We start from the raw sequence: 25,951 nt of genomic DNA on the forward strand, positions 1-25,951 counted from the left end.
TTAATTAGTATCTTGTCAATTTAACTACAACTCATTTAATGTGTAATATCTGTCATTTTAACTACAATTTAATGTGTAGTATCTGTCATTTTAACCACAATTTAATGTGTAGTATCTGTCATTTTAACTACAATTTAATGTGTAGTATCTGTCATTTTAACTACAATTTAATGTGTAGTATCTGTCATTTTAACTACAACTCATTTAATGTGTAGTATCTGTCATTTTAAGTACAACTCTTTTAATTAGTATCTGTCAATTTAACTACAACTCATTTAATGTGTAGTATCTGTCATTTTAACTACAACTCTTTTAATTAGTATCTGTCAATTTAACTACAACTCATTTAATGTGTAGTATCTGTCATTTTAACTACAATTTAATGTGTAGTATCTGTCATTTTAACCACAACTCATTTAATGTGTAATATCTGTCATTTTAACTACAATTTAATGTGTAGTATCTGTCATTTTAACTACAACTCATTCAATGTGTAGTATCTGTCATTTTAACTACAACTCTTTTAATTAGTATCTGTCAATTTAACTACAACTCATTTAATGTGTAGTATCTGTCATTTTAACTACAATTTAATGTGTAGTATCTGTCATTTTAACTACAATTTAATGTGTAGTATCTGTCATTTTAACTACAACTCATTTAATTTGTAATATCTGTCATTTTAACTACAATTTAATGTGATGTATCTTTCATTTTAACTATAATATCTGTCATTATAACCACAACTCATTTAATGTGTAGTATCTGTCATTTTAACTACAACTATTTTAATTAGTATCTTGTCAATTTAACTACAACTTATTTAATGTGTAGTATCTGTCATTTTAACTACAACTCATTTAATGTGTAATATCTGTCATTTTAACTACAATTTAATGTGTAGTATCTGTCATTTTAACTACAACTCATTTAATGTGTAGTATCTGTCATTTTAACTACAATTTAATGTGTAGTATCTGTCATTGTAACTACAACTCTTTTAATTAGTATCGGTCAATTTAACTACAACTCATTTAATGTGTAGTATCTGTCATTGTAACTACAATTTAATGTGTAGTATCTGTCATTTTAACCACAACTCATTTAATGTGTAGTATCTGTCATTTTAACTACAACTCTTTTAATTAGTATCTGTCATTTTAACTACAACTCTTTTAATTAGTATCTGTCAATTTAACTACAACTCATTTAATGTGTAATATCTGTCATTTTAACTACAATTTAATGTGTAGTATCTGTCGTTTTAACCACAACTCATTTAATGTGTAGTATCTGTCATTTTAACTACAACTCTTTTAATTAGTATCTGTCAATTTAACTACAACTCATTTAATGTGTAATATCTGTCATTTTAACTACAATTTAATGTGTAGTATCTGTCGTTTTAACCACAACTCATTAATGTGTAGTATCTGTCATTTTAACTACAACTCTTTTAATTAGTATCTGTCAATTTAACTACAACTCATTCGGTCAAAGTCCCAAGGAGGAGTTTGTTAAAGTACGACCCTTTTTTTTATTTTGCAGAACATTTTAGGACAAAAACCAACATGGTTGACTTCCTGTTGGTTCTGAAGTATGTTTTCATGATCCTCCTGTCCTGAGAGATGTTTTCTGCAGTTTTCGTGTCAACAGGTGAAACTGGTAGAAGGGGCTCATTTGTTCCTCCTTTTAAAAGGTGGCGCTAGAGAGACAATTTTGAAGTTTCATCTTCGGGATCCACCAAAACATAACATTTTTCGCCATACCTGACACGCCTGCAAAGTATGGGGACTTTAGTGCGTGTTAAAGGCCTCAAAAAGGAGAGAAGCAATTTTAATCGGGCCTTATTTCGGGCAAAATACACAAAGTGAAGATAATATAATTTCTTGGTACAAAAGTTCAAGTTTTAAAACGAACAAGTACGTACATCTTTTTATTTGTCAGAGAAAAACAAGAAAGAGCAAATGAACACACTTTTCACTTCATAAATTTGTGATGCTGATCTTGGAGGATTTTGGCGGAGGACTTGGCGTCGTAGAACAGCTCGTTGATCTCCTCCACCTGCTCGCGCTCCACCGACTCTTTGCCCTGCACGCGGCCTAGCAGGCTGGCGGGGGTCAGCAGCTGCACCGCGTACCTGAGCGCGCACACACACACACACACACACACACACACACACACATTTTACTACTCTGCCAGCAGGGGGAGAGGCGGCTGCTGAAACTTTTACAATCATAAGGAGTGCATGAGAAAGCAGCCCTGCCGTGTGGAATGTACAACACAACAGTGATAACCAAAGTAGCAAACTGCTGAGTCAGCATGAATAGTGTAGACTGTAGTGTGACACATGAATAGTGTAGACCAGGGGTGCCCATTACATCGATCGCGAGCTACCAGTCGACCGCGGGGGGTGTGTCAGTCGATCTCCAGCCAGGCTTTTAAAAAAAATAGACCTAAAAATGAGTGATCATCAATCTTCACCAAGACGTCACTTAAATGACATTCACGGTACCGGAGGGTCTTGTGAGATGACGCTGGCTGCTGCAAGATCATTATTATGAAAATATGACCGAGAGGAAGGCGAGAAACACTTTTTATTTCAACAGACTCTCGCGCCGTACCTTCCGTCAAAACTCTAAAGGCCGACTGCACATTTCCTATCTTCACAATAAAAGCCCTGCTTCATGCTGCCTGCGCTAACTAAATACAGAGTCTCGGAAAACTGGCGTGCACAAGCGATCCCTCAGAAAGCTGGCGTGCACATCACTTGTGCACGCCAGCTTTCTGAGACTCTTATTTTGTTAGCGCAGGCAGCATGAAGCAGGGCTTTTATTGTGAAGATAGGAAATGTGCAGTCGGCCTTTAGAGTTTTAACGGAAGGGACGGCGCGAAAGTCTGTTGAAATAAAAAGTGTTTCTCGCCTTCCTCTCTGTCATTTTTTCATAATAATGAACTAGCAGCAGCCAGCGTCATCTCACAAGACCCTCGGGTGCCGTGAATGTCAATCAAGCAAGCTACGGAATTTGCCGCCAATGTTTTTCTTGTAAAGTGTATGGAAGCTGGATGAATTAGATGCCAAAAACCAACCACTTTCATGTGGTATTGTACAGAAAGGACAACTTTTTTTCTCCTCCATTTGAAAATGTGGGCGTTATCATCATTACTGTCTGATTCCAATCAATGCAAGTCATCAGAATCAGGTAATACACCAACTTATATTCTTGTCTTTGTGAAAGAAAGACATCTATATCTGTTACACATGCTTGTATTATCATTAAACACATTTAACTTGTTTACAAAAATGTCTCTTTCATAAATAAATAAATATAAATGATATATATAAATGAGGTAGATCCCCTCGAGTTGGTCAATTGAAAAGTAGCTCGCCTGCAGAAAAAGTGTGGGCACCCCTGCACTAGTGTAACACATGAATAGTGTAGACTGTAGTGTAACACATGAATAGTGTAGACTGTAGTGTAACACATGAATAGTGTAACACATGAATAGTGTAGACTGTAGTGTAACACATGAATAGTGTAGACTGTAGTGTAACACATGAATAGTGTAGACTGTAGTGTAACACATGAATAGTGTAACACATGAATAGTGTAGACTGTAGTGTAACACATGAATAGTGTAGACTGTAGTGTAACACATGAATAGTGTAGACTGTAGTGTAACACATGAATAGTGTAACACATGAATAGTGTAGACTGTAGTGTAACACATGAATTGTGTAGACTGTAGTGTAACACATGAATAGTGTAGACTGTAGTCTAACACATGAATAGTGTTGACAAGTTAGTTAGTGTGACTTTAACGCACATGCTGGTGATGTGCGATGCCACGGATTTTCTTTACCATGCGATACCAGGTCTAATTTAAGATGGTAAAGGCGATACCGATCCAGAACTTTGTGCAAATGTGCTTAACATGTCTGCAAAAGTTTGATTTTTTTTTTTTTTTTTAAAAACAGTAAGAAATGTTAAAAAAAAAGGACCAAAAAATCCGGAATGCAATGGAAAAAAAGCTGACATTTTTAAACTAATAATTAATAATAATAATTACTTTGTCACCACCTATTACAAATATATATATATATATATATATATGTATATATATATATATATATATGTGTGTATGTATATATATATATATATGTATACATACACACACATATACACAATTATATATATATATACACATATATGTATATATATATATACATATACATTTATATATGTACATATATGTATACATATATATGTGTATGTATATATATAATTGTGTATATGTGTGTGAGTATATATATATATATTTACACACATATATACAGTATATATACACATATACATATATATTCATACATAAACAAATATACATACATATGTATGTACGTATATATACACAAATATGTTTGTGTATGTATGTGTATATATATTTTTTTATATATATATACACACACAAATATATATGTGTAGCTATATATACATAATATACATACATATATACATGTGTGTATGTATATTATGTATATATATATATATATATATATATATATATATATATATATACACACACACATCTATATACATATGTATGAATGTATACATGTATATAGACAAATGTATATGTGTATATATATATATATATATATACACATATACACACATATGACTGTATTATATTTATTTTTTTTCAAATGGCTCTCATATAATTGACTTTCCAGTATGCAGCCCTTGGTAAAAAAAAAAAAAAAAGTTACAACACCCCTGATCTAAATATTAGAAGCTCTAAAAATAAAAATAAAATATAATTCAAATACAAACAAAGTTTAGTTAGTTAAGTTAGTATTACTTATCTTTTTAATTAACTTACAACTACAATAAACAATGGTAAATATGTAACTGAACATTCATAATTTGGACATACTAGTTTATGTTACACAATCATTCATTTAAATATTTGTATTTTATTCTTACATGGGTACTAAAACAGTAGAAATGCAAGAAGAAATATTGGGCATGTAAAGATAAAAGCTGAAATGTTCTAACTAATAATCATCCATCCATCCGTCCATTTACTACCGCTTATTCCCTTTAGGGGTCGCGGGGGGCCCTAGCGCCTATCTCAGCTACAATCGGGCGGAAGGCAGGGTACACCCTGGACAAGTCGCCACCTCATCGCAGGGCCAATAATCAATAATATTATATTTAGTCATCTATAATACAAAGCTGACTTAAGTGAAGTGAAGTGAAGTGAATTATATTTATATAGCGCTTTTTCTCAAGTGACTCAAAGCGCTTTACATGACATTTTTCATAATAATATCAATATGGCCGTGCATACTTTGACTTTTCAGGATGCAGCCAAAGTTTGCTCACCCTTGAACTAAAGTATCCAAAATATCGATAATATGATTTGAGAATCCATATTAAAGATCTGGTATCGGCTGTATCGATATTTCAGTATCAGTTCGCACATGCAGAGGTAGATCAGCGACCCCACAAGCTACTACAGTCTTCAGGTGGTCGCCCACAGCCACGGATGGCAAAGTGCGAGCATCAACTGGGTTTAGCGACAAAAGTATTGGGACATAGCATTTTAAAGAATCCATTCAAGGTGTACCGCATTTCCTTGAATTGCCGCCGGGGCGCTAATTAATTTAAAACCTCTTCTCACTCCGGCGTTTACCAAAGGCATGTGGTAAATTTAGGCCTGCGCTTATAAATTTGAGTGTGATGTAAGGATACCATCATGAAAAGCACATTTAATTAAAAAAAAACGTTATTATGGTCTTACCTTTACTTATAAATAAAGTCCATGCGCAGCTCCTTCTGATCAAAAGCATCGATAACTTGTTTATAGAAGTCTTCCTTATCTTTCTTCAGTTTTAAAAGTCTCTCTGTCTCGATGGAGATCTTCCTTTATTACCTCCTGCTTCGATTGATAGTCCAGTTTAGAAAACGGTTTAATTTTAGATATGTAATCCTCCATGTTAAAAGTGCAAGCGAGAGGAAAAAATAAACGGTCGCTGCTTGTTGTCACTTCTTCTGCAGCCGAGTAGTCGCAAGAAGGATCACTAGCGCCCTCTACCACCAGGAGGCGGGAGTCATTTAATGACTCATATTTGACACACGCAGCTACGGTATATTAATAAAACATAGCTGCTTACCGTTATTTTTAACATATTCCATAGCTTGGACCTTAAATGCTACTGAATAGCTCTTAATCTTCTTCCCTTTATGCGATTTTAAATTATTGAAATCGGCCACCTCCATTTTGAAAATGATGACAGGTGAAGTGTCACTCGTGACATGACGAGTTTGACCCTGTGGAAATTCTAGATATGCGCTAATGAAAATAATATTTTGTGAAACGAGTTTGACCCGGCGTTAATGCTAAGCATGCGCTAAGTATTTGACCCGGCGGCAATTCAAGGATATACGGTAGTTATGAATGGAACATTACATTAAAAAGGTAGGAGGTGATGTCTGACCCCACAAACCTTCTAGAAAGTCTTCCAGGAGAGCGAAAGTAACGCCATGTTTCTGGTCTAACGTCCCAATACTTGTGTCCGTAAAGTGCACGGCACGTACCTGAGGGTGGTCTTGGAGCCGATCTCCGCCAGGTGCGTGAGCGCCTCCTCGCTGATGACGAGCCCCTCGGTCTGGGCGCGGATTTTGATGATCTGTGGGCGTAGGGATCAAATTGTCAGGAGGCGGAAAAACGCCGGCGCTTGCGGTAACCACGGCGACCCGCTGACCTGCTTCATCTCCTGCGGCGTGTACAGCATGGTGCGGATGATCATCACTCGGTCCAGCAGGTCCAGCGGGATGCCGTGCGGCGAGCTGATGTCCTCCGTGCCCCTGAACAAAACACCGGAGTCATAAACCTGCCCGAGTTTTTCGTGGAAGACTTGCAGCTGGATGGCTCATCAACACTTCATAAACACCCTGGTCTGCCAGAGAATAAGAAGACGTAGCAGGAGGGATCAGTGTTGCCACTTTGTAGCTATATTTAGCGAGTAACCAGACCTCGCTAAATACCAAAAAAAGCGACTACAGTCATTCTTTGCCACAACGCTCTTAAAATATTGCGGCTTCACCACAATACACCGATTTTTTTAAAAGCATTTGTCTACAATCTTTGGTCCTGAATTGAGCATTTTCAAGCACAAAAATGACTAAATTAAGCAAAAATGTCAATACTACACCAGTAGCAGCGATGGACGGGGCCGACTTTTGCTGGGGTTTCCTGCCTTTACCCATTCAACATATCTTTACCTGCACTTTACCTACCTTCCCTGCATCCTGGGGTCACACTGGGGCTTCTTTCTGTCACCCATACACGCTGGTGCTTCCTGCCATCACCGAGACAACATATCTTTACCTGCACATTACCTACCTTCTCTGTATCCTGGAGTCAAACTGGTGCCTCCTTCTTTCACCCAGTCAACATATCTTTACCCGCACAGTACCTACCTTCTCTGCATTGTGTGGTCACGCTAGTGCTTCATGCTTTTAAGCGGCCATCTTAAGACGGCAGTAGCGCAGCAGTTCTTTGAAGGCTCGTAAAATCAAAACCGGAGCAGTTATTAAAACTCTTTGCGCAACTTTTAATCAGAAGGGTTCAGTCTCTTTCCTGTGCGAGTTTGAAGCCGACACAACAAACGCGCTCAGAGGAGATAATGTTTGAAAAAAGGTGACGGGTTTTTACAAAACTTTTGTTTTGAAGGGGTAATTGCCAACTTCCTGTTGATTTTTGCTGAAGGCTGTTAATGAATGAAATGTAGGTCTAAGTGAGACCTACATAGAGGTTTTTGTTTCATGTCACGACATTCCTACCGGAAGTTACAAGCAGTTTTGTCTGTGTTTTCTTCGCAAGAGCAGTTTTGTCTGTTTTATTCCTAGGGGGCGCTAAAGCGCAATTTTGAGTTATTTTTTTATTTTTTTATTTAGATCGCAATTTTCGCCAGTCCTGATGTGTGTGTCCAGTTTGGTGAGTTTTGAAGCATTTTAAGGGGGTCAAATTACAGCTCAAAGAGGCAAAAATTACATTTTTAGGAAACTTTTGTTTTGAAGAGGTTTTTGCCAACTTCCTGGTGATTTTTGCTGAAGGAGTTCAGTGTATGAAATCTAAGTCTAAGTCAGACCTACATAGAGGTTTTTGTTTCATGTCTCTACGACATTCCTAACGGAAGTTACAAGCAGTTTTGTCTGTGTTTTTTCCTAGGGGGCGCTAGAGCGCAATTTTGAGTTTTGGGTTTTTGTTTTTTTCTTAGATCGCAATTTTCACCAGTCCTGATGTGTGTGTTAAATTTGGTGAGTTTTGAAGCATGTTAAGGGCGTCAAGTTACAGCTCAAAGAGGCGGCGGTATAATAATAATAAAACCTTAGAAATACAATAGGGTTCTCTGTCCCAAAGGGACATTGGGTCCCTAATGAGACCAAACCATTAAGGGCACACTGTTCAGTATCGTGGCCACTGATTGGCTCAGCCTCCGGCAGCATTACCATATTGGATGAAAAAGAGTGTAATTGTCAGGTTCAAACACTGACGACATCTATTATACGAGACAAGAAGCAAAGAATTAAACAGACAAAATTAATTTTGGCTCAACTTGAGGAGAAAAGTGTCGACCCGTAACCTCTTAGTGTTTCTAAAGGAATGGGGGGGGTGTAAACAGCCATTGTTTCCCGTCACATTAACACAAAAGAAAAAGATGCCTCTGGCTTGGACTGGTCCTGGATCGAGCTTGGGCAGGTCTTGGATCAAAATAAGATAACCTTTCCCGTCTCCTCCCATCGTACACAATGTAATTTTACAAGCCTTGGGCTTGTAACAACAAAGACAGCCTCTTGTCTGTTCACTGGGAACTCAGAGAAAGGAAAGTTTTTGGATAATTTACATACAATTTTTCTAACAGCAATGGTGCCTAAAAGATGTTATTTCATGTCTAAAGGGCTTTTATGATGTTGAAAAATGTTTGTAGACGGTCATAAATTGATTCACACCATTTATTGCTGCCATGTTCGGAACCAATTAACAGCGGTGAACAAGGGACCACCTTGGCGACTTTTAGCGACTGACACGAAAGCACAGATTGCTCGTCTTAACGAGCACCGGGTACTGCTGTGGCCCCTCCCACATCTAAAAGGATTTATCTTGTTAAAAAAAAAAAAAAAACACACCATAATTCCTCCTCCACGAAATTTCACACTCGCCACAATGCAGTCCGAAATGTAGCGTTCTCCTGGCGATTTTCAAACCCAGACTGGTCCATCAGATTGCCAGATGTAAAAGCGGGATTAATCAGTCCAGAAAATGCGTCTCCACTGCTCAAGAGTCCAGTGGCGACGTGCTTAACATCACTGAATCCCACGCTTTGCATTGGACTTGGTGATGTATGGCTTAGATGCAGCTGCTTGGCCATGGAAACCCATTCCATGAAGCTCTCTGCGTACTGTACGTGGGCTAATTGGAGGGTCACATGGATTTTGGAGCTCAGAAAGTCTTTGCACTATGCGCTTAAGCGTCCGCTGACCCCTCTCTGTCCATTTACATGGCTGAGTTGCTGTTGTTCCCGAACTTTTCCATTTTCTTAATATAAAGGCGACAAGTGCCTGTGAAATATTTAGGAGTGAGGAAATTTCACTGGATTTGTTGCACAGGTGGCATCCTATGACAATTCCACGCTGGAAATCACTGAAAGCGGCCCATTCTTTCACAAATGTTTGTAGAAACACTCTCCATGCCTAGGTCATTGATTTTATACACCAAGTGAGTAGGACACCTGATTCTCATCATGTGGATGGGTGGCCAAATACTTTTGGTAATGTACTGTATTTGTTTTACAAAAGTGTTATGGCCATTTTCACCATTACATCGTTGCCAACAATGTTGGCAAAGTGGTGAGCGAATTGTGGTGAGCTATTGCAATGAATTTAGGGATTTCACCATCTACTGTCCGTAACATCATCAAAAAGGTTCAGAGAATCTGGAGAAATCACTGCACGTAAGCACCAATGCCTGTGACCTTCGATCCCTCAGACGGCACTGTATCAAAAACCGACATAAATCTCTAAAGGATATCACCACATGGGCTCAGAGACACTTCAGAAAACCACTGCCAGTAACTACAGTTCGTCGCTACATCTGTAAGTGCAGGTTAAAACTCTACTATGCAAAGCGAAAGCCATTTATCAACAACACCCGCCGGTTTCGCTGGGCCCGAGCTCATCTAAGATGGACTGATGCAAAGTGGAAAAGTGCTAACATCAATTAACATAAATAAAAACATTGACTACCTGATGAGACAGTTCCCCCTGTTGGAGGCGAACACCACGATGGGGGCGATGGTGCTCTCCAGGGCTCGATGGAGGTACGTGAAGCACTCGATGTCCAACATGTGCACCTCGTCCACAAACAGCACGCCGGGCACCAGCTCGGCAACACCCTGGTCGATGTAGCGATTCACCACCTTGTTGATCTCTGATCGCAGCTTGTCTGCAGAAACAAGTGGTGAGTTCCAGTGAGACAACAAGTGGTGAGTTCCAGTGAGACAACAAGTGGTGAGTTACAGTGAGACAACAAGTGGTGAGTTACAGTGAGACAACAAGGGGTGAGTTCCAGTGAGACAACAAGTGGTGAGTTACAGTGAGACAACAAGTGGTGAGTTACAGTGAGACAACAAGTGGTGAGTTACAGTGAGACAACAAGTGATGAGTTCCAGTGAGACAACAAGTGGTGAGTTCCAGTGAGACAACAAGTGGTGAGTTACAGTCAGACAAGTGGTGAGTTACAGTCAGACAAGTGGTGAGTTACAGTCAGACAACGAGTGGTGAGTTACAGCGAGACAACGAGTGGTGAGTTACAGCGAGACAACAAGTGGTGAGTTACAGCGAGACAACGAGTGGTGAGTTCCAGCGAGACAACGAGTGGTGAGTTACAGCGAGACAACGAGTGGTGAGTTCCAGCGAGACAACGAGTGGTGAGTTACAGCGAGACAACGAGTGGTGAGTTCCAGCGAGACAACGAGTGGTGAGTTACAGCGAGACAACGAGTGGTGAGTTACAGCGAGACAACGAGTGGTGAGTTCCAGCGAGACAACGAGTGGTGAGTTACAGCGAGACAACGAGTGGTGAGTTCCAGCGAGACAACGAGTGGTGAGTTACAGCGAGACAACGAGTGGTGAGTTCCAGTGAGACAACGAGTGGTGAGTTCCAGTGAGACAACGAGTGGTGAGTTCCAGTGAGATAACGAGTGGTGAGTTCCAGTGAGACAACGAGTGGTGAGTTCCAGTGAGACAACGAGTGGTGAGTTCCAGTGAGACAACAGGTGGTGAGTTCCAGTGAGACAACAGGTGGTGAGTTCCAGTGAGACAACGAGTGGTGAGTTACAGTGAGACAACGAGTGGTGAGTTACAGTGAGACAACAGGTGGTGAGTTACAGTGAGACAACAGGTGGTGAGTTACAGTGAGACAACAGGTGGTGAGTTACAGTGAGACAACGAGTGGTGAGTTACAGTGAGACAACGAGTGGTGAGTTACAGCGAGACAACGAGTGGTGAGTTACAGCGAGACAACGAGTGGTGAGTTACAGCGAGACAACGAGTGGTGAGTTACAGCGAGACAACGAGTGGTGAGTTCCAGCGAGACATAGAGTGGTGAGTTCCAGCGAGACAACGAGTGGTGAGTTCCAGCGAGACAACGAGTGGTGAGTTCCAGCGAGACAACGAGTGGTGAGTTCCAGCGAGACAACGAGTGGTGAGTTCCAGCGAGACAACGAGTGGTGAGTTCCAGCGAGACAACGAGTGGTGAGTTCCAGCGAGACAACGAGTGGTGAGTTCCAGCGAGACAACGAGTGGTGAGTTCCAGCGAGACAACAAGTGGTGAGTTCCAGTGAGACAACAGGTGGTGAGTTACAGTGAGAGAACGAGTGGTGAGTTACAGTGAGACAACGAGTGGTGAGTTACAGCGAGACAACGAGTGGTGAGTTACAGCGAGACAACGAGTGGTGAGTTCCAGCGAGACAACGAGTGGTGAGTTACAGCGAGACAACGAGTGGTGAGTTACAGCGAGACAACGAGTGGTGAGTTCCAGTGAGACAACAAGGGGTGAGTTACAGTGAGACAACGAGTGGTGAGTTACAGTGAGACAACGAGTGGTGAGTTACAGTGAGACAACAAGTGGTGAGTTACAGTGAGACAACAGGTGGTGAGTTACAGTGAGACAACGAGTGGTGAGTTACAGTGAGACAACGAGTGGTGAGTTACAGTGAGACAACAAGTGGTGAGTTACAGTGAGACAACAAGTGGTGAGTTACAGTGAGACAACAAGTGGTGAGTTACAGTGAGACAACAAGTGGTGAGTTCCAGTGAAACAACAAGGGGTGAGTTACAGTGAGACAACGAGTGGTGAGTTACAGCGAGACAACGAGTGGTGAGTTACAGCGAGACAACAAGTGGTGAGTTACAGTGAGACAACAAGTGGTGAGACAAACAAATAGAGAAGAAGTCGTGATTGCACACCTGTGATTTCTGTCTTTTTAGGTTTCATCAGCTGGCCCATCATGGACAGAATGTCTTGTCCTCCCTGTGGTGGAGACACACCTCAACAATACTCATACATACACAATTAAGTACGTACATTTTTATTCATATTCATACCACACAAACACCTATTCATTCATCCTTCCATTTTCTACCGCTTGTCCCATTTGTATAAATATACACACACACACACACACACATGTATAGTTATGTATATTTGTATATGTTTATATGTACACATGTTATATATGAATGTAAATATTTTTATATAATCATATATATATTTACATACATATATAAAAATGTATATGTACACACACAAATATGTATTTATGTGTATATATGTACACAGTATATATGTGTGTATATTATGTGTATAATATATACACACATGTACAAATATGCGTATATATGTGCATATATCTACCTATAATGAATATCTATACATCTATACTCAGTTATGTATATATATGAGTGTGTGTATATATATATATGTAAGTATATATGTATATATATATATATATGTATGTATGTATATATCTATATATGGCCCTGCGATGAGGTAGCGACTTGTCCAGGGTGTACACCGCCTTCCACCCGATTGTAGCTGAGATAAGCACCAGCGGCCCCCGCGACCCTAAAAGAAATAAGTGGTAGAAAATGGATGGATATATATATATATATATAAAATCCATCCCTCCATCCATTTTTTACCGCTTGTCCCTTTTGGGGTCGCGGGATCCTATCTCAGCTGCAATCAGGCAAAAGGCGGCGTAAACCCTGGACAAGTCTCCACCTCATATATCTATACATAGTTATGTATAGATGTGTGTAAGTATATATATATATGTATGTATGTATGTATGTATATATATACATATATATATATACATATATATATATACACACACACAGTATGTATATGTACGCAAGTATATGTATATACATATATAAAATGTATATCAATATATCTATACATAGTTATGTATAGATGTGTGTAAGTATATATATATATGTATGTATGTATGTATATGTATATATGTATGCAAGTATATATATATATATATATATATATACATACATATATATATAGATATATATATATGTATGTATGTATATATTTGTCTGTGTGTATATATGTATTTTATATAAGTATATGTTTATATATATGTTAATAAGCAGGTCTCAGCTGGTTGCAACAGCTCTGTCATCTCCCTCTGTCCACTTTTGTGTTCTTTAATTCGGGACTGTGCCACACTTTCTTGACGTTTGTCCGACTTTTAATACTTTTTTTTTTTTTCTACTTTTTGAAATTGAATAATTTCTCCACTGCGGGATGAATAGTCTATCCTGAGATGTGTTGTCAATAAATACCTGCGGTCTGGCGTTTGCCACGTCCAGGTCGTGCAGCGTGACATCTTGCACGATCTCCTTCTTTTTGTGCACGTCGCCTTTGGGCAGCGGCACGTATTCTTCAGCCTCCAGGTCGAACTCCGTGGCGAACGTGTCGCAGCGGCCTTGCCTCTGCCAAGACACGGAGGAGGGGGGGGGGGCATTAAGACGTGTGTGTGTGGAAGGACACGAGGCACAGCAGGTGCACTCTGGAGGTCTGAGAGGCCCTTGTCAACATGCACGCCAGGCCCACCTGCGGCGATTAAAGGAACCGTCAGGGCGGCCGCAGGGAGAGAGGGAGTATTGTTAGGAGATGGGGAGATAACGCTTGCAGAAAGTCATTCCAGAAAAGGAAGTGTGGAGCGATGAAAGCAGGAAGGACAAAGGTTTCATTGGATGAACGCTACCTTGACGGCGCCGCTGTTGGCCTCGATGTAGATCACGTCTCCCACCTCCACGCGCTCCTTCTGGAGACTCTCGTAAATGCTGGGGTCCAACTAGGGAACAGCAGACAAACAACAGGACTCAAGTATTGGCTCACACAGACACCAACTATGGTGTCTTACAATAAACAATTCAAATGGTGCGTTATTATTAGTACCATATATATATATCCAGTATACATACATACATATATATATATATTTTTTCAATTTTCATTAATCAATCCAACAAATTAATACACAACAATATCATAATAATGCAATTCCAAAACCAAACCCAGCAACATTCAGAATAGCAATAAACCGAGCAATTGAGGACACACAAACATTCAACAAAACAATCCAAAAGTAGTCAAATAAAATTTGAATATTATCAACAAGAATGAATGAACAATAGTGTCAGAATTGCTTACACTTGCATCACATCTCAAACTTGACAACACATTGTGTCCAATATTTTACACAAAGATAAAATAAGTCATAGTTTTGGTTCATTTAATAGTTGAAACAAATTTAAATAATGGATCCCATATTTCAATGTTTGATCCATTATCATTTAAACTAAATGCATTTTTTTCTACTGAAATAATTTCCATAGCTTGTGTATACCAGTCATTATTTACTACGTGTGTATACCAGTCAGTATGTATTATGTGTATTTATTGTGTGTATACCAGTCAGTATGTGTTATGTGTGTGTACCAGTCAGTCTGTAGTATGTGTGAGTATTTATTGTGTGTATACCAGTCATTCTGTATTATGTGTGTGTATACCAGTCATTCTGTATTATGTGTGTATACCAGTCAGTATGTATTATGTGTGAGTATTTATCGCGTGTATACCAGTCGGTATGTATTATGTGTGTGTACCAGTCAGTCTGTATTATGTGTAAGCATCTGTGTGTGTATACCAGTCTGTAAATATTATGTGTGTATACTAGTCAGTACTTACCAGTCAGTTTGTATTATGTGTGAGTATTTATTATGTGTGTATACCAGTCAGTATGTATTATGTGTGTATACCAGTCAGTATGTATTATGTTTGAGTATGTATTGTGTGTATACCGGTCAGTATGTGTGTATACCAGTCAGTGTGTATTATGTGTAAGTATTTATTGTGTGTATACCAGTCAGTGTGTAGTATGTGTAAGTATTTATTGTGTGTATACCAGTCAGTGTGTATTATGTGTAAGTATTTATTGTGTGTATACCAGTCAGTAAGTATTATGTGTGTAAACCAGTCAGTTCTTACCAATCAGTCTGTATTATGTGTGAGTATTTATTGTATGTATTATGTGTGTATACCAGTAAGTATGTATAATGTGTGTATACCAGTCATTATTTATGTGTGTATAGTAGTTAGCGTGTATTATGGGTGAGTATTTATTGTGTGTATACCAGTCAGTATGTATTATGTGTGTATACCAGTAAATATGTATAATGTGTGTATACCAGTCATTATTTATGTGTGTATAGCAGTTAGCATGTATTATGGGTGAGTATTTATTGTGTGTATACCAGTCAGTATGTATTATGTGTGTATACCAGTCAATATGTGGGGCGGTATAGCTCGGTTTGTAGAGTGGCCGTGCCAGCAACTTGAGGGTTGCAGGTTCGATTCCCGCTTCCGCCATCCTAGTCACTGCCGTTGTGTCCTTGGGCAAGACACTTTATCCACGTGCTCCCAGTGCCACAAACACTGGTTTAAATGTAACTTAAATATTGGGTTTCACTATGTAAAGCGCTTTGAGTCACTAGAGAAAAGCGCTATATAAATAAATATAATTCACATATGTATTGTGTGTGTATACCAGTCAGTATGTATAATGTGTGTATACCAGTCATTATTAATGTGTGTGTAACAGTGGGTGAGTATTTAGTGTGTATACCAGTCAGTGTGTATTATGGGTGAGTATTTATTGTGTGTATACCAGTCAGTATGTATTATGTGTGTATACCAGTCATTATTAATGTGTGTGTACCAGTGTGTGAGTATTTGTGTGTATACCAGTCAGTATGTATTATGTGTAAGTATTTATTGTGTGTATACTAGTCAGTAAGTATTATGTGTGTAAACCAGTCAGTTCTTACCAGTCAGTCTGTATTATGTGTGAGTATTTATTGTGTGTATACCACTCAGTATGTATTATGTGTGTATACCAGTAAGTATGTATAATGTGTGTATGCCAGTCATTATGTGTGTATAGCAGTTAGCATGTATTATGGGTGAGTATTTATTGTGTGTATACCAGTAAGTATGTATTATGTGTGTATACCAGTCAGTATGTATTGTGTGTGTGTATACCAGTCAGTGTGTATAATATGTGTATACCAGTCATTATTAATGTGTTTGTACCAGTGTGCAAGTATTTATTGTGTGTGTATACCAGTCAGTATGTATTATGTGTGTATACCAGTAAGTATGTATAATGTGTGTATGCCAGTCATTATTTATGTGTGTATAGCAGTTAGCATGTATTATGGGTATTTATTGTGTGTGTTTACCAGTCAGTATGTATTATGTGTGTATACCAGTCAGTATGTATTGTGTGTGTGTATACCAGTCAGTGTATAATGTGTGTATACCCGTCATTATTAATGTGTGTGTACCAGTATTTATTGTGTGTGTATACCAATCAGTATGTATTATGTGTGTATACCAGTCAGTATGTATTGTGTGTGTGTATACTAGTCAGTGTGTATTGTGTGTGTGTATACTAGTCAGTATGTATTGTGTGTGTGTATGCCAGTCATTATTAATGTGTGTGTACCAGTGGGTGAGTATTTATTGTGTGTGTATACCAGTCAGTATGTATTGTGTGTGTATAACAGTCAGTATGTATTATGTGTGTATACCAGTCAGTATGTATTATGTGTGTATAACAGTCAGTATATATTATGTGTGTATACCAGTCAGTATGTATAGTGTGTGTATGCCAGTCATTATTTATGTGTGTATAGCAGTTAGCATGTATTATGGGTGAGTATTTATTGTGTGTATACCAGTCAGTATGTATTATGTGTGTATACCAGTCAGTATGTATTGTGTGTGTGTATACCAGTCAGTGTGTATAATGTGTGTATACCAGTCATTATTAATGTGTGTGTACCGGTGTGCGAGTATTTATTGTGTGTGTATACCAGTCAATATGTATTATGTGTATATACCAGTCAGTATGTATTGTGTGTGTGTATACCAGTCAGTATGTATAATGTGTGTATACCAGTCATTATTAATGTGTGTGTACCAGTGGGTGAGTACTTATTGTGTGTGTATACCAGTCTGTGTGTATTATGGGTTAGTATTTATTGTGTGTGTATGCCAGTCAGTGTGTATTATGGGTGAGTATTTATTGTGTGTATATACCAGTCAGTATGTATAATGTGTGTATACCTGTCACTATTAATGTGTGTGTACCAGTGGGTGAGTATTTATTGTGTGTGTATACCAGTCAGTATGTATAATGTGTGTATACCAGTCAGTGTGTATTAGGGGTGAGTATTTATTGTGTGTATATACCAGTCAGTATGTATAATGTGTGTATACCAGTCATTATTAATGTGTGTGTGTACCAGTGGGTGAGTATTTATTGTGTGTGTATACCAGCCAGTATGTATAATGTGTGTATACCAGTCAGTGTGTATTAAGGGTGAGTATTTATTGTGTGTATATACCAGTCAGTATGTATAATGTGTGTATACCAGTCATTATTAATGTGTGTGTGTACCAGTGGGTGAGTATTTATTGTGTGTGTATACCAGTCATATTAATGTGTGTGTGTGTACCAGTGGGTGAGTATTTATTGTGTGTGTATACCAGTCAGTATTTATTATGTGTGTATACCAGTCAGTATGTATTGTATACAGAATATTTCTGAGTAAATAACTGGTTTTACAACGTATATACATCTGTGACTTACAGTCCATAGTATAAGCCACAGATAGTTACGTAATATGTGGGCAAAGAAAAATGTTTAGAAAAGAGTTGTGGGTGTGACTTTTACACCGGTGCACTATATTGAATCTGGGAAATACGTTCAAGTGAGTTTGAATGGTAGAAAGACAGCATATTTAGTGTTCTGGCACCAATGTACGAAGACACTATGTTTTGGCTTCATGCCAAGATCAAGGGTCTCAGTCTGACCTTGAGCTGCTTGGTGCCCTTGCCCGTCTTCAGGCCGATGATGACGTGGCTGATGGTCTTCCCGTAGCCGCCCATAGGGTTCTCCGTCTCACAGGGGGTCAACTCTGTCACCTCGCCCTCGTACACCTCCTTGGTCTCTTTGATGCGCAGTCCTGCCAGGGAGAGGAGCGCAACAACATCAAGGCTTTGTGTTCTCCTGCACATCCCCACCAACATTCCTGGGTCTCTTTTTCTTAAAACTCTTGTTCCGCTTGGGGGTCATAGAGCGTGAGGCACGGACTCTAATTGGCGCGGTGGTGACAAGCTCGCTGGAGATCGGGTTCTCGCGGCGCAAGGACCAGCTATTCATGTTTCCTTCCTGTGCTATACCAGCTTGGTTATTCTCAGATCACATGGCTTTCTATTAAATTTAGCACAGAGTGTGATCTGTCAAGGCTGTAGCTGTTCTGCGTGAGCGGTTCTGTGTCGTTAAGAGATGGCGTTCAAACTGGCAGTTGTGCAGAAATAGCTGTTAGAAAATAGGCTTTGTCAACATATGTGGACGGTCCAAAATAAAAATATTGGACTGATTGTCTTTTCAGCAATATTCTTTTATAATTCCATAGTTGCCAGATGACTTACGGGGCTGATTCAAACCCCCCAAAATTATTGCAACATGCATTTAGTGTGTTTGGAAGATTTCAGCGCACGCTCGCATGCAGCTAGTGCCACCTTCAACCTGCTAAAAAGTGGGTTCCGTTGTAGATGCACTGCAGGACTGCTTCTAAAATGCCCATCAAAAAAACTGTTACATGTCTGAAAACACAACCAAACATCACAGGTATTTATGCATGATAACCGGAACGTGCAGTAAATGAGTGTTTCCATGGTGAACGCTGTGTGGTACACATAAAAACATCATTTCTGCACCACTTTTCAATTGTACACAGTCTGAGGAAATTGCACACGACACACCCACTAATAGTAAACTATTAGAGATGTCCGATAATGTCTTTTTTGACGGTATCCGATATTGTCCAACTCTTAATGACCGATTCTGATATCAACCGATACCGATATTTACAGTCGTGCAATTAACACGTTATTATGCCTAATTTTGTTGTGATGCCCCGCTGGATGCATTAAACAATGTAACATCCATCCATTTTCTACCGCTTATTCCCTTTTTGGGTCGCGGGGGGCGCTGGCGCCTATCTCAGCTACAATCGGGCGGAAGGCGGTATACACCCTGGACAAGTCGCCAGCTCATCGCAGGGCCAACACAGATAGACGGACAACATTCACACTCACATTCACACACTAGGGCCAATTTAGTGTTGCCAATCAACCTATCCCCAGGTGCATGTCTTTGGAAGTGGGAGGAAGCCAGAGTGCCCGGAGGGAACCCACGATGTAACAAGGTTTTCCAAAATAAATCAACTCAAGTTATGGGAAAAAAATGCACACATGGCACTGCCATATTTATTATTGAAGTCACAAAGTGCATTATTTTTTTTTTAACATGCCTCAAAACAGCAGCTTGGAATTCGGAACATGCTCTCCCTGAGAGAGTATGAGGTGGGTAAGGATGGGGGCTACGGGAGAGCGTGGGGGTGTATATTGTAGTGTCCTGGAAAAGTTAGTGCTGCAAGGGGTTCTGGGTATTTGTTCTGTTGTGTTACGGTGCGGATGTTCTCCGGAAATGTGTTTGTCATTCCTGTTTGGTGTGGGTTCACAGTGTGGCGAATATTTGTAACAGTGTTAAAGTTGTTTATACGGCCACCCTCAGTGTGACCTGTATGGCTGTTGACCAAGTATGCTTGCATTCACTTATGTGTGTGAAAAGCTGTAGATATTATGTGAGCCTTTAAGGCACGCGTCCAATATTGTTGTCTGAGTGGAAATCGGGAGAAATTTGGGAGAATGGTTCCCCCAGGAGATTTTCGGGAAGGGCACTGAAATTTGGGAGTCTCCCGGGAAAATCGGGAGGGTTGGCAAGTATGACTGGGAGATGCAACTGCTCTATACTTCTCCCTACGTCCGTGGACCACTCTATATAGCAGCGTTTTAAAAAGTCATCAACTTTACTTTTTGAAACCGATAATTTCCAATAATACATTTTAAAGCATTTATCGGCCGATATTATCGGACATCTCCATCCATCCATTTCCTACCGCTTATTCCCTTTTGGGGTTGCGGGGGGCGCTGGCGCCTATCTCAGCTACAATCGGGCGGAAGGCGGGGCACACCCTGGACAAGTCGCCACCTCATCGCAGGGCCAACACAGATAGACGGACAACATTCACACTCCCATTCACACACTAGGGACCATTTTAGTGTTCTATACTCAATAAATAGTAGGCTTGCCTGAGGTTAAAAAAATAATAATTTTACAGTGACAGGTACTTGCAGTTCAACCTTTATAAGTGAGGCTTATGGTCTGCCAGAGAATAAGAAGACATAGCGAAGGGGATCCCAATTGTCTTTTTCCAAAAAAAGCGACTTTTTCAAGTCTTACTGGTCACCTTTGAGGACTAACATGGAAAAAAAAACACATCCCTTTTCTCATGCTCACCTATGGCCCTTCTAAAATTCTCCATCAGTACTTCTGTCTTTTTGATCTCCGACGAGTAGACCTCGCTGCCCACCATGGGGCAGAAAGGCACCTTGTTGCCCAGCTCCTGTGCAATCGCTAAAGCCAGCGCCGTCTGAAAGGGAGAGGAACGAGAAATAAAAAAACACATTTGTCCTGCTCATGTCATGCCTGGGAAGACAAGTTTGTTTACCTTTCCAGTGCCCGGTGGTCCAGCCAGTAAAACTGCCCTTCCTGCCATCTTCTTGGAGCGGATCAGCTCCACAATAATACCACAAGCCTGAAAAATGCACACGAAGAAATATATAACACAAAGAGGACTAAACCCAAGTAAGGGGATTGAACGATGTGTACAAACCCCGTTTCCATATGAGTTGGGAAATTGTGTTAGATGTAAATATAAACAGAATACAATGATTTACAAATCCTTTTCAACCCATATTCAGTTGAATATGCTACAAAGACAACATATTTGATGTTCAAACTCATAACATTTTTTTTTGCAAATAATCATTACGTTTAAAGGCCTACTGAAAGCCACTACTAACTACCACGCAGTCTGATAGTTTATATATCAATGATGAAATATTAACATTGCAACACATGCCAATACGGCCTTTTTAGTTTACTAAATTGCAATTTTAAATTTCCCGCGAGTTATCCTGTTGAAAACGTTGTGGAATGATGACGCGTGCACGTGACGTTTCGGGTTGTAGCGGACATTTTTTTCCAGCCCGATCCAAGCTATAAGTCGTCTGCTTTAATCGCATAATTCCACAGTATTCTGGACATCTGTGTTGCTGAATCTTTTGCAATTTGTTCAATTAATAATGGAGACGTCAAAGAAGAAAGATGTAGGTGGGAAGCGGGGCATTGCAGCTGCCTTTAGCCACACAAACACAGCCGGTGTTTCCTTGTTTAAAATTCCTGAAGGTGAAGCTTTACTATGAAACAGAGCGGTCAAGCGAACATGGATCCCGAGCACATGTCAACCGGCAGGTTTTGGTGAGAAAATTTGGGTAATAAGTCGGCTCGTACCGTAGTTATGAGTGGAGCTTGCGTCCTCCTGCAGCTGCGTGGCTTCCCTCAGAGACACTGGCGGTCACCACACCCGTGGCCACACCCCTCCGACTTTCAGGTACCATATAATCTCACAAAAACACTAGTAACACAATAAGCAGATAAGGGATTTTCCAGAATTATCCTAGTAAATGTGTTTAATAACATCCGAATCGCTCCCACTGCCCTCGTATCACTCCAGCTGCTGGTGGCCGTGATTGTAAACAATGTTCAGATGTAAGGAGCTCTACAACCCGTGACGTCACGCGCACATCGTCTGCTACTTCCGGTACAGGCAAGGCTTTTTTATTAGCGACCAAAAGTTGCGAACTTTATCGTCGATGTTCTCTACTAAATCCTTTCAGCAAAAATATGGCAATATCGCGAAATGATCAAGTATGACACATGGAAGGACTTGCTATCCTTGTTTGGTTAAGAACATCTCATTTTAGTAGGCCTTTAAAGTTGTTTTAGATGGCTTTGAAGGCTAAAAAAGACAAAAACGTGTGTTCTTGCATGCAGTTGTTTTAAGGGTTCGCTCGTGTGGATGTTTTTGGTATTTGCAGCTTCTTTCTGTTGGATCCTGCAGCATTTTCCCGTTGCATTTGTTTTTAAAGATGCTTTGGATCGTTTGTGTTGCATTTGCTCAAAGGCGCATGCATTTTCTTTTCACGAACATCTTCAGTTGTGGGACTCATTATGAGTGATAAATGAAGATCCACTTTACCTCCCTGGCAGCTTCCTGCCCCACCAAACCACACGCTGTCTGTTTGGCGTTGCCGGCATCATCCAAGCCGAGTCCTTTGACGTGACTGTGAGAAGCGATGCGTTGAGTCTTCGTGGTGCTCTTCACCTCCTCAATCTTCATGGCGGCGTGTGTCGTTTGCCTCCCAAAAGTCGTTTAAGGTCTCACAAAACGATGGCCGCCAAAACTCAAAACACAGGAAGAATGGTTTCCATGTGGGGTTACTAGGGAAAGTTGGCGGAAGTGATACCCTTGAAGTCACGCCCAGTTTTGCGTTTACGCCACACTATTGGATAAGGACAGCTATGGGAGCATTTTAACTGGCTGTGTTTTCTGTCAATCATTATTGTTACCGGAAATACATGTGGGAGAGTTTTTTTTTCTTCCGTTTTTACGTTCCAAGTCGTTGTAGAAACTGCTAGAAGCATTAACCGTAAGTTAAAGAAGAGCCAAATAAAATTGTTATTAAATGGTTTTAATAAGCATAACTCAAAACACAGGAAGAATTGTTTCCATGTGGGGTTACTGGGGAAAGTTGGGGGAAGTGATACCCTTTTGAAGTCACGCCCAGTTTTGCGTTTACGCCACACAATTGGATAAGAACAGCACCGGGAGCATTTTAACTGGCTGTGCTTTCTGTCAATCATTATTGTTACCGGAAATACAAGGATTTTTGACCAGTGCTTTTGTGCAGCATATCCTTAAAAACAGCAGAGCGCTCCTGTTATATAAAGGATCTTTGACAAGTGTTTTGCGTAGTATATCTTTAAAAACAGCAGAGCGCTCTTGTTATATAAAGGATCTTTGACGAGTGTTTTGTGTAGTATATCTTTAAAAACAGCAGAGCGCTCTTGTTATATAAAGGATATTTGACGAGTGTTTTGTGTAGTATATCTTTAAAAACAGCAGAGCGCTCTTGTTATATAAAGCATCTTTGACCAGTGTTTTTGTGTAGTATGTCCTTAAAAACAGCAGAGCCTTCCTGTCCTTTAAGGATCTCTGACCAGTGTTTTTGTGCAGTATGTCCTTAAAAACAGCAGAGCGCCCCTGTCATATAAAGTATCTTTGACCAGTGTTTTTGTGTAGTATGTCCTTAAAAACAGCAGAGCGCTCCTGTCATATAATGGATCTTTGACGAATGTTTTGTGTAGTATATCTTTAAAAACAGCAGAGCGCTCCTGTCATATAAAGGATCTTTGATTAGTGTTTTGTGTAGTATGCCCTTAAAAACAGCAGAGCGCTCCTGTCATATAAAGGATCTCTGACCAGTGTTTTTGTGCAGCATGTCCTTAAAAACAGCAGAGCGCTCCTGTCATATAAAAGATCTTTGACCAGTGTTTTGTGTAGTATATCTTTAAAAACAGCAGAGCGCTCTTGTTATATACAGCATCTTTGACCAGTGTTTTTGTGCAGCATGTCCTTAAAAACAGCAGAGCCCTCCTGTCATATAAAGGATCTTTGACGAGTGCTTTGTGTAGTATATATTTAAAAACAGCAGAGCGCTCTTGTTATATACAGCATCTTTGACCGGTGTTTTTATGTAGTATGTCCTTAAAAACAGCAGAGCGCTCCTGTCATATAAATGATCTTTGACCAGTCTTTTTGTGCAGTATGTCTTTAAAAACAGCAGAGCCCTCATGTCATTTAAGGATCTCTGACCAGTGTTTTTGTGCAGTATGTCCTTAAAAACAGCAGAGCGCTCTTGTTATATAAAGGATCTTTGACTAGTGTTTTGTGTATTATAAAATTAAAACAGCAGAGCGCTCCTGTCATATAAAGAATCTTAAGCTGGTGTATTTGTGCAGTATGTCCTTAAAAACAGCAGAGCGCTCCTGTCATATAAAGGGTCTCTGACCAGTGTTTTTGTGCAGTATGTCCTTAAAAACAGCAGAGCGCTCTTGTTATATAAAGCATCTTTGACCAGTGTTTTTGTGTAGTATGCCCTTAAAAACAGCAGAGCGCTTCTGTCATATAAAGAATCTTTTGACTACTGTTTTGCGTAGTATATCTTCAAAAACAGCGGAGCGCTCCTGTCATATAAAGGATCTTTGACCAGTGTTTTTGTGCAGTATGTCTTTAAAAACAGCAGAGCGCACCTGTCATATAAATGATCTCTGACCAGTGTTTTTGTGCAGTATGTCTTTAAAAACAGCAGAGCGCACCTGTCATATAAATGATCTCTGACCAGTGTTTTTGTGCAGTATGTCTTTAAAAACAGCAGAGCGCTCCTGTTATATAAAGGATCTTTGACGAGTGTTTTGTGTAGTATATCTTTAAAAACAGCAGAGCGCTGTTGTTATATACAGCATCTTTGACAAGTGTTTTTGTGCAGCATGTCCTTAAAAACAGCAGAGCGCTCCTGTCATATAAAAGATCTTTGACGAGTGTTTTGTGTCGTATATATTTAAAAACAGCAGAGTGCTCTTGTTATATACAGCATCTTTGACCAGTGTTTTTATGGAGTATGTCCTTAAAAACAGCAGAGCGCTCCTGTCATATAAAGGATCTCTGACCAGTGTTTTTGTGCAGTATGTCTTTAAAAACAGCAGAGCGCTCTTGTTGTATAAAGGATCTTTGACTAGTGTTTTTGTGCAGTATGTCCTTAAAAACAGCAGAGCGTTCTTGTTGTATAAAGCATCTTTGACCAGTGTTTTTGTGTAGTATGCCCTTAAAAACAGCAGAGCGCTCCTGTCATATAAAGAATCTTTGACCACTGTTTTGTGTTATATATCTTCAAAAACAGCAAAGCGCTCCTGTCATATAAAGATCTTTGACCAGTGTTTTTGTGCAGTATGTCTTTAAAAACAGTAGAGCGTTTCTGTCATTTAAAGGATCTTTGACCAGTGTTTTTGTGTAGTATGCCATTAAAAACAGCAGAGCGCTCCTGTCATATAAAGAACCTTTTGACTACTGTTTTGTGTAGTATATCTTCAAAAACAGCAGAGGGCTCCTGTCATATAAAGGATCTTTGACCAGTGCTCTTGTGCAGTATGTCTTTAAAAACAGTAGAGCGTTTCTGTCATTTAAAGGATCTTTGACCAG

At 39.7% G+C, this 25,951-nt stretch overlaps 1 protein-coding gene across 1 annotated transcript; it reads right to left on the reverse strand.

Moving 5' to 3' along the window:
• Positions 1-1,923: 1,923 nt before the first annotated feature.
• ruvbl1 (RuvB-like AAA ATPase 1) lies at positions 1,924-23,156 on the reverse strand. Its single transcript, XM_061890656.1, has 11 exons — positions 22,892-23,156; positions 21,299-21,385; positions 21,088-21,220; positions 18,534-18,685; positions 14,356-14,445; positions 13,931-14,080; positions 12,536-12,599; positions 10,314-10,512; positions 6,770-6,872; positions 6,603-6,694; positions 1,924-2,140 (listed from the first exon to the last, which is right to left on the reverse strand). Exons 1-11 carry the CDS (start codon positions 23,030-23,032, stop codon positions 1,981-1,983), a joined length of 1,371 nt encoding a protein of 456 aa, XP_061746640.1. The 5' UTR covers positions 23,033-23,156; the 3' UTR covers positions 1,924-1,980.
• Between the last annotated feature and the right edge of the window lie 2,795 nt (positions 23,157-25,951).

Source organism: Nerophis ophidion, linkage group LG02 (genome assembly GCF_033978795.1).
Source record: "Nerophis ophidion isolate RoL-2023_Sa linkage group LG02, RoL_Noph_v1.0, whole genome shotgun sequence".
In the NCBI taxonomy this organism is placed as follows: domain Eukaryota; kingdom Metazoa; phylum Chordata; class Actinopteri; order Syngnathiformes; family Syngnathidae; genus Nerophis; species Nerophis ophidion.